Consider the following 10,253-nt stretch of genomic DNA (forward strand, 5'->3'; position numbering starts at 1 on the left):
GGCGGCTGGGTCTTTCTGAGGGGGCTGTGGTGTTTCTGTTGGCTGAGGTGGTTTGGCCTGGCTGAGGGCACTCTGGTGTTTCTGTGGGCTGACGTGGTTGGGCGTGGCTGAGGGGACTCTGGTGTTTCTGTGCGCTGAGCTGTTTGGGCCTTGCTGAGAGAACTCTGGTGTTTCTGTGGTCTGAGGCGGGTGGGCCTGGCTGAGGGGACTCTGGTGTTTCTGTGGGCTGAACTGGTTGGGCCTGGCTGAGGGGGCTCTGGTGTTTCTGTGGGCTGAGGTGAGTGGTCTGGCTGAGGGCTGTCTGATGTTTCTGTGGGCTGAGGCAGTTGCACCTGTCTGAGGGGGCTGTGCTGTTTCTGTGGGATGAGGCGGTTGGGTGTGAATGAGGGGGCTCCAGTGTTTCTGTGGACTAAGGTGATTGGGCCTGGCTAAGGGGATTGTGGTGTTTCTGTGGGATAAGGCATGTGGGCCTGGCTGAAGGGACTCTGGTGTTTCTGTGAGCTCAGCTGGTTGGACCTGGCTGAGGGCACTCTGGTGTTTCTGTGGGATGAGGCAGTTGGGCCTGGCTGAGGAGGCTCTGGTGTTTCTGTGGGCTGAGGTGGTTGGACCTGGCTGAGGGGACTCTGGTGTTTCTGTGGGATGAGGCAGGTAGGCCTGGCTGAGGGGGCTCTGGTGTTTCTGTGGGCTAAACTGATTGGGCCTGGCTGAGGGGACTCCGGTGTTTCTGTGGGCTTAGGCGGTTGGGCCTGGCTGAGGGGGCTCTGTTGTTTCTGTGGGATGAGGCGGTGTCTGTTTGAGAGGGGTGTCTGGTGTTTCTCTGAGAAGAGGTGGGTGGGCCTGTGTGAGGTGTCTCTGGTGTTTCTGTGGGACGAGGTGGGTGGGGGAGTTATTAGTGTTCCATCAATTGTAACGTGACGCAAACTGGTAGAAAGTTCTAGCACATCTTCCAGCACTTTCCTGTGATCTTGTTTTGGGGACTCTCCTCAAAGGGCCAGCCGTGTCTCTGCAGGCCGGATCATTACATCAGTGGGGTTTCCTTGAGATTGACAGGGAAGAAATATTTCCTTCCCCAGGCCCTGGTGTCACAAGTGTGCCCTAGTTCTGTGAACTTTCCTTTAAAATACTATTTCTTTCATTTTCAGATGTAACTGGGAATGTGACAGCAACACAACGTTTTGATATGTATGAAGGCGGTAAGAAAATTTTTTCTGTTAAAATACAAATGAATTTTAAACATAAAATTAAGATTACAAAGCACAAAGAAAAATGTCAACCATTTTTATTTTGTCTACTAGAAAAATGCCAGCAGCTCTCCTGAGTAATCTAGTGTGGTCTTATGTAGATCCTCTTAAACTCTAATTGAATTCATAGAACATTTGAAGGCATCATCTAGAAATGTCTTTTCTTCTGTTAGTTTTCTTCAGTCTTTCTCTTTTTAGCTCTCATGATATAATAAGAAAGAGAAAAAGCCTTAAAAAAAAAAAAAAAAGCCGGTCGGGCGCTGTGGCTCACGCCTGTAATTCCAGCACTTTGGGAGGCTGAGGCAGGCGGATCACGAGGTTAGGAGATTGAGACCATCCTGGCCAACAGGGTGAAATCCCGTCTCTACTAAAAATACAAAAAGTTAGCCAGGCATGGTGGCGTGCACCTGTAGTCCCAGCTACTCGGGAGGCTGAGGCAGGAGAATGATGTGAACCCGGGAGGCGGAGCTTGCAGTGAGCCGAGATCGCACCACTGCACTCCAGCCTGGGTGACAGAGTGAGGCTCCATCTCAAAAAAAAAACCAAATACAAATACAGTCACCAGCATCCAGCCCTAAATACCATCATCCTTTGAAAGCTGTCACAATTACTCCTGGTGACTCACAGTGCTCTGCTGGGCGCAGCACAAGAATTCCCGGAACCCACGGGTGCCCAGTCTCTCTCGATGGTCTCTCCTTTCTGGGCACTGACTCTTGACTACAGTTGCTGGCCAGGATATACTATCCCCTCTTATTTTTATATATCACTGAGACTGTCAAAAACAAGCTTTTATAAAGATAGTGAAGACAAAGAATAGAAAACGCCTGCACCCACCCAATGAGAAGGACACAGTTGTACCCTGCAGTTAACCTAAGCAAAACAGTAAATAATGAGCCACAGTGGTGAGTAACAGGGTTTGTGGTTTGTCTTTATTTTATAAGGCATAGATAAGTCTCTTGGCACAGACTTGCCCATGTTCCACACGTCTCATGTTTGAGTTCTGTGTGAGTCTGTCTTCTGCACAGGGAGGTGTGATTGCAAGGCTACTCTGCTCAGTGGTCATGGTGTGGGTGTGGCGCTTTATCAGTGACCGCAGAGAACACTCCACCTGTGCCACACAGGCTGCTGCTTGTTAAAGAGTTTGGTTAATATAATCTTTATGATCTCATTTCTAAGGAGGGTTTTTTTTTCTTTTTCTACCAGAGGCTCTACTTCTCTTGTTTGTTGGTCAAAAAAAAGCTCCTTATCTTGACCCCCTTTCACTACCACCCTGAACACCTATTGCAAGTGTTCTGCCTAGTTCTTTTCCTTCTACACTGTGCCACTCACCTCAGATAGTCCCCATGGTACCCAGTGAATGTTCACATATCCAGAGCTAGCACACCATCTGCAGAGTTGAGCAGCGAGAAGAACCCCAAGGATTCAGAGTGGACACAGAACGCAGGTGCAGGAGGAAGCCCAGCACCCAAGGCAGAGCCTCAGTGAATAGCAAAGACCCTAAAACTGACTTGCATCCCCCAATAGATAACTCTGGACCGATGATAAAGTTTATTCAGAGTGCTCCTCCAAAATCCCTGCTCTTCATGGTGACCTATGACGACGGAAGCACAAGGTGAGTGGGTGTAGATGTGTCACAGCGGTGGGCAAGAGAAGCCAGCTGGGACAGAGACTGCCAGGGCCTCTTAGTGACATCCTCTGGGGAGAAGTAGAAAGTCCAGGAGCAAAGTACTTCTCTAAGGAAAAAGAATGAAAGATCATGACAAAATAGATGGCATTTCTTTAAAAAAATTACATCACTAACCACAGAAGTACTAGAATCTAAATCAAAGGAGTATTTCAAGGAATCAAGACAAAGCCGCTGTTGACCATAATTAGGACAGAAAAACTAACCTCTGGACAGAAAGCCTAAACCCAGGGTGGCATTAATACTTACAGCAATATGAAAGGAAATTGAGATAATTTCCCTATAGAAATAGGAAAAGAGGCTGGGCGCAGTGGCTTACACCTGTAATCCCAGCACTTTGGGAGGCCGAGGTGGGCAGATCACGAGGTCAAGTGTTCGAGACCATCCTGGCCAACATAGTGAAACCTCATCTCTACTAAAAATAAAAAAAATTAGCCGGGCTTGGTGGCACGTACCTGTAGTCCCAGGTACTCGGGAGGCTGAGGCAGGAGAATCACTTGAACCCGGGAGGCTCAGGTTGCAGTGAGCCGAGATCGCACCACTGCACTCCAGCCTAGTGACAGAGTGAGACTCTGTCAAAAAAAAAAAAAAAAAAAAAAAAACCACACACACAGAAGAAGAGAATAAAGAAATACGAACATACACATTCAATACTGTACTAGAAGTGGATGTAGGTCAGTGCTTCTCAGAGTGTATCTTACTAAGTAAACCAAACCTTTGTCTTTGCTGCAGAATGTCTAAGAACCTTCAAAGTGCTTATTTGCCTTGTGAATTTCCCAGATAGGGCTACTGACCACAGCGTTTCCCAAATGTATCTGACCTCAGATTCCTTTTTTCATGGAGCATCTTACCAAACCGAAGTTCCTTAGCACATACTTTGAAAAACTCTGATTTCACTCACTTAGAACAATCTAAACTTAACTGTTTATTTCCTGTCTACCCTCCTGTCACTTCCTCTAAATCTTACTGTTTGCAGTGGCAGTATTGTTTACATTTCTTTTTTCTTTTTGATGCGGACTTTTCTGATTATGAAAAGGGGGTAGTTTTGACATTTGCTTTCATCTTTCAGCAACTTCTCTCCACCTTATTTTGTGGTCAGTAAACAAGGGGCAGAGCAATAGCCGAAAATTGTGTTGGCTGAGAGTGGGCCTGTGATTGAACCCCAAAGCACAAGGGCTTTCCAGAATTGAGAAGTAGAATTCTGTGTCCCAAATTGGGGTCTAAAATGGCTCTGGATGTCCAATGGTTAACTAGAAATGTGACATCCTCAAGAAGCACGTGTGCCTCTTAGCTGCCACTGTGTGTCATGCACTGCAGCAGGAGATAAATGTGTTTAGAAACCTCCGTCCAAGGACGCACAGTGTAATACACCCAGAGCAGGGCTCCACTCCCCTCCACATCTCCCTGAGATGCTCACATGCTTTTACCTTTGTCCCGCAGACTGAATAATGATGCAAAGAATGCCATAGAAGAACTTGGAAGTAAAGAAATCAGGAACATGAAATTCAGGTCTAGCTGGGTATTTCTTGCAGCAAAAGGCTTTGAACTCCCTTCCGAAATTCAGAGAGAAAAAGTGAGTGGTTTTTAAATGTCCCTTCCCACCAGTGGTGAGTATAGTAAGTGCTGTGACTTGAAAACATTCTGGTGGTAATGTTATAACTCCCTGTCTCCAAACATAAGAGTTTTGTCAACTGTTTCCATGAGATCAGCATTAGATCCGGACAGAAGTTTCAAACTTCTCCAATCTCTTTCAAAGTAGAAAATTCTGAATGGGCTGTTGGTATTGATTTTTCACCATGCTGCAGCCAACGTGGTCTGTCCTGGGCCTCTTCTTCCTTGGGCAGGAGGTTTACCTCCCCAAGCCCCTGCTACGGGGAAAGTGAGAGAGCTCACCTCTTAAGATGGCTAAGAGCATGAACAGACAGGGTGAACGCCAAACATGCAGAAGAGGCTGGACACCAAATCAATGCTGCACACATGTGCACAATTGATTCTAAGTCCCTTCCTTTATGACCTTTATTTATCAAAGAGAAGTATAGAGCAAAAAATGACGTTCTCACTTACCAACCACTAAGTCTCCTGTGAAAATTCCAACTGAGGGTTTGCAAAATGTGTGGGAGTAACAAGCTGAGCATCCGATGACAATCATGACGTCCTGGAGAATGTCAGAGAGTTCGCCTCTCCAGGAAATGATGCTGCGGTAACCGGTGCAGAAGAGGAGGAAATTGTGCTGCATGGCCAAGGAGCAAGCGCTCCCCATTATACCTTCTGAGGATAAGGGCCTCCTTTCCACTTAGCTAGAAATTCCAAGAAAGCAGAGATTTCTACGTCTCCAGGGTATGCAGTAGGCTGCTTCTGATTTCAGGCTCTGACATTTGGTCCTAGTCTGCCTCCTTGTGCTGTCTGGTGTGGATACAGTTCTGGGAAGAAAGACAAGCAACAGAAGCAGCTCAGCATCTTCTTGTTGCCATGACCACCTGAGGTGGAGGAGAAGGGACCTGTATAAGGTGTGACTTCAGTGCAGGCCACACAACCAGATAACTTGTGACTAGTTCCCAGGAAACCCTAGACCTTCTGTGACCCCCTCTAGTCTCATGTTCTGGAGGCTGGAAACCATGGTTATTTTAGCATGCATCTAAACAAGCATGTTTTGCCCCTGTGACTTCATGTTCCTCTAGAGCCAGGAAGTCAGCCCTGCAGAACATGTAGGGAATGTTTCCCAGGGCCCTGGCCTCGACCCCTCCTTGCTTATGATTGTGCCTGGGCACTTGCTTATACAGTGAGCTGTCATGGGTCTGCCCTAACAAGAGAGGCACTCTCTGAGCTCTGATTGGTGGGGCTTCTTGGGCCCCACCACTGCCTGGACCCACATTGAGGGCAAGCTGAACCAGCCACACAACAGGGAAGCAGGGGCTTGGGGTCCTGTGTTAGTTTTGCGAGGGGACGTCATGTGATCTTAAGTCACGTCACCTCTCTGGGCTCCAGCTTTCCTGCCTCCTCCAGGGCCAGCAGCTGTGCTGCGGTGTGCACCCCATTCTCCCCGGGATTTCCTCAGGCCGACCCTGGGGAGCGAATACTCGGCCCTCTTCTCTCCGATCCCTTGTGTGATTGTGCCACAGGCTGGCATCTTCAGAACGTCCAGGCTTTATCCACCTGGCTCTGTGGTCTTGGAAGGTTATCTACCCCTTTGTGCTCAGAATCATCACCTGTGAGAGGTGAATAAAGATAGTTCCTGTCACAGAAGGACTCCTGAAGATGAAAGAAGATAAACACATGAAGCTCAGAGTGGAGTCCTGTAACCCAGAACAGCTGGACCTTCCTGGAGCTCCCCGGCTGGGGTGGTTAGATAATGGAGGCCCTGGTTCCACATACATACCCACACTTCCCCTTAACAGCGTCCTCCGACTTCTCTGCTCCTTCCCCACTTTTACCCTGTTCCTCCTCCTCCTCTTTCCCTCCTTCCCAGCTCCACAGTCCCCTTCAGCATCTCCAGGGGCCTTGTCCTACCTTATCTAACCACCCCAGCTTATTTAACCAGCAAGGGTGACAGTGAGCAGGTACTCCTGGCAGCCGGGGCGTTGTGCCACACAGGGATCGGCCCATGCACGCAAGCATCCGTGGTTATTATTACTACTGATGCTGCAGTTCTCCAGCTTATTTATGAGAGTGTCCAGACTGTATCAGAAAGGCTGGGGTGTGAGGCTGAAATTCTTTTTAACTCAAATGTTAACATCTCATCAAACAGGTTCTTCATTAATGTTTAGCTAAGTAATAGAAAACAAAAACCTCATTGGAATTGCACAGAGATAGTGGTGGTCCTTCCTTATGATTTCCTTCATATGAAAGAGTTTCTGGAATGGGAGAAATCAAGAGAAAGACTGGATGTCACAGGACTGAATTTAGAAAAGGAATGTGTTTGGAAATGGTGGCTCCAAGTGAATTTCAGGAAAATGCCTGTTTTGCCCACTTGTGTCATCTAAAAGTTATCCAAGTTACTACAGGAGTATAAAGACGAGACCTGAACATAGCAAGCAGTCAGTGCTGGAGAGTTACTAGAGTTGCTCTGGTTCAGGGGCGCTAAAGGATGTTTGCTTAAATGTTGGCGAGGCCTGGACTGGTAGCCAGGGCTTCAAGACAGGTCTTACCATGAGCTTGAGACAAGTGCCATTGAAGGAATCATTTGTGTCTGTGTTACTTTGGCTATTCAGACTTGCAGGTGATATATTTCCCTAAGGATGGTGTACCCATGTTGGGAGGGCCTTCTGAGTCCTCAGGGGTCTCCCCAGCCCCCTGTTCACTCCCACTCCACCTGCTATTCCAGGAGTCGGCTTTCTAGGCACAGTGCCTGGGCCATTCTCATGCAGAGCCTTTAATGACCCCACTACCTGCTGAATTGAATTTTAAAGTACAAGGAACTTCAAAGATTATTCCATCCAACCTCTTGGTTTTATAGGAGGAAGGAAACTGAGAAATAAATAAGGACAGGAGTCTTGGAAGTGAGGATAACCTGGTTCAGATCTGGACTTGGCCACCCTGACTGCATGACCTGAGGTTGGCACTTCATAGGCCTGAGCCTCTTCTGCACCCTGAACTGTGGGTAGCGGAGCCTGCCTTGCTCCATGACAAGCACGACACAGCAGGAGGAGCCGTCATTCTCATCATCTCCAGCATGGTCTGAGTCTTCTCCCTGGTGATCCTAACTGGAGCACAGACCCTTGTCTTGAGCCCCACTCAGCCCCTCCCATGCTTTGTGTGCTCAGCACCCCAGCAAAGCCTCATGAGTGGCTGCTCTTCCCACACCCTGCAGCGCATATGCTTGTTCTGTTCAGGTCTCGTCTTTATACTCCTGCAGTAACTTTCCACGTGTGGACCTCTGCACCTGCCTCCCTCCGTGCAGGGGGTGCCTTCTCAAAGCCGCCTTAAAGATCCACCTCAAGGCTGTTTCTTCTGAGAAGCCTCTCTGGCCCTGCCACCACTGCCCATAATGCCCTTGGCATTTTGTACCTTCCCTGAGAGGGCATGCAGTACTTTGCATTGTTGTTATTTGCCTTTTCATGCTTGGATTGCTAGCTTTTAAAGGCAGGAGCCACCTTTTAAGATTTCCAGAGTCTCAACAATGAATACATTAATCTGAAGGGTGTTTTTAAGAAGGGATATATAAGACAAGTGGGATTTATCCCAGACATACAAAGTTGACTTAACATCCAAAAATCAGTCAATGTAATGTGTACAACATTAATAGAATGAAAAGCAAAACGACATGACTATCTTAACAGACACAGAAAAAAAAATTTGACAAATTCAACACCCCTTTACGATAAAGAACATTCAACAAACTAAATGTAAAAGAGAATTTACTCCTAGCTAATAGCATACTTGATGGTGAAAACCAGAATGTTTTTTCTCTAAGATCAGCAATGAGGCAAGGATATTCATCATTGATACATTTTTCAACATTGTAGTGGAGATTCTAAGAAGGAAGGGAGGGGAAAGAGAGGGAGACAGAAGGAAGGGAAGGGAGGAAGGAAGGAAGGGGTGAGAAGGAAGGAAGGGAAGGGAGAAAAAGAAAGAAAAAAAGAGAAAAGAAAGGAAGGAGAAGGAAAGAGAAAGAAAGAGGAAGGAAGGAAGGAAGGAAGGAAGGAAGGAAAGAAAGAAGGAAGGAAGGAAAGGGAGAGAAGAAAGAGAAGAAAGATCTGTTGTCACATTAGAAAGGGAGAAGTAGACCAGGTGCAGTGGCTCACGCCTGTAATCTATCTAACACTTTGGGAGGCCAAGGCAGGCAGATCATGAGGTCAGGAGTTCAAGACCAGCCTGACCAACATGGTGAAATCCCATCTCTACTAAAAATACAAAAAATTAGCCAGGCATGGTGGCAGGTGCCTGTAATCCCAGCTACTCAGGAAGCTGAGGCAGGAGAATCGCTTGAAACCAGAAGGCAGAGGTTGCAGAGCCAAGATAGTGCCACTGCACTCCAGGCTGGGCAACATGAGTGAAACTCCATCTCAAAAATAAATAAATAAATAAATAAAACTATTTCTGTTTGCAGATGACATGATTTTTATATATATTAGGCTGATGCAAAAGTAATTGCACCAACTTAATAGAAATCCTAAGAAGTCCACTAAAATACTATTTGAACTTATATCAAGTTTAGCGAAGTTGCAGGACACAAAAATCAATGTAAAAACTCAATTATACTTCTCTTTACTTGCAATGAACAACCTGAAAATGAAATTCAGAAAGCAATTATAACAGTATCAAAAAAATAAAATACCTAGGAATAAACTTAACATAGGAGATGCAAGACTAGTACACTGAAAACAGTAAAACACGTTGAAAGAAATCGAGGACCTAAAAAAAAGATATTCCATGTTCATGGGTCAGAAATTTTAATATTGTTAAGATCTCAATACTGTATTAATTGATCTACAGATTTAACACAATTCCTACTAGAATCCAAGTTGATATCTTTTGTAGAAATTGAAAAGTTTATCCTAAAATTCATATGGAAATTCAAGAGACCCAAATAACAAAAACATCTTTTTAATGTTCTTGAAAAAGAACAAAGTTGCAGGGCTCACATGTCCCAATTTCAAAACATAACACAAAGCTGCTGTGATTGAGATACTGTCACTCTGGCATAAAGATAGGCATACAGAGAAATTAAATAGAATTTAGACTCCAGCAGATGTGCATGTTCTCACATTTTTGATCAATTCACTTTAGACAAGAGTGCCAAGATTATTTAATGGGAATGAATCATCTCTGCAACAAATGGTATTGGGAAAGCTGGATATTCACATGGAAAGGAATAGATTTGGACCCTACCTCACACTATATACAAAAATTAAGTAACAGTAAACCGAATATGTAAATTGAAGTGCTAACACTATTAAACTCTTAGAGGAAAACAGAGGCATAAATTTTTGTGACTTTGGTTTAAGCAATGGTTTCTTAGTTATGACACCACTAACAACAAAAGAAGGAGAATAAAATACTTCAAAGAGAATAAAATACCTAGGAATCCAACTTACAAGGGATGTGAAAGACCTCTTCAAGGAGAACTACAAATCACTGCTCAACGAAATAAAAGAGAACACAAACAAATGGAAGAACATTCCATGCTCATGGATAGGAAGAATCAATAACGTGAAAATGGCCATACTGCCCAAGGTCATTTATAGATTCAATGACATCCCCATTAAGCTACCAATGACTTTCTTCACAGAATTGGAAAAAACTACTTTAAAGTTAATATGGAACCAAAAAGGAGCCCGCATTGCCAAGACAATCCTTAGCCAAAAGAACAAAGCTGGAGGCATCACACT

At 45.4% G+C, this 10,253-nt stretch overlaps 1 protein-coding gene across 3 annotated transcripts in view; it reads left to right on the plus strand.

The window, feature by feature from the left end:
* The window catches only part of FAM3B (family with sequence similarity 3, member B), a 65,968-nt gene that overhangs the window by 50,599 nt on the left and 5,116 nt on the right, over nucleotides 1-10,253 (plus strand). For all 3 annotated transcript variants that reach the window (XM_011984183.1, XM_011984184.1, XM_011984182.1), the window contains 3 exons: nucleotides 1,143-1,193; nucleotides 2,766-2,853; nucleotides 4,366-4,498. In XM_011984183.1, coding sequence (XP_011839573.1) covers nucleotides 1,143-1,193; nucleotides 2,766-2,853; nucleotides 4,366-4,498 — 272 coding nt within the window. The remainder of the gene's footprint in view (nucleotides 1-1,142; nucleotides 1,194-2,765; nucleotides 2,854-4,365; nucleotides 4,499-10,253) is intronic.

Source organism: Mandrillus leucophaeus, unplaced genomic scaffold, assembly GCF_000951045.1.
Source record: "Mandrillus leucophaeus isolate KB7577 unplaced genomic scaffold, Mleu.le_1.0 Scaffold262, whole genome shotgun sequence".
Classification (NCBI taxonomy): domain Eukaryota; kingdom Metazoa; phylum Chordata; class Mammalia; order Primates; family Cercopithecidae; genus Mandrillus; species Mandrillus leucophaeus.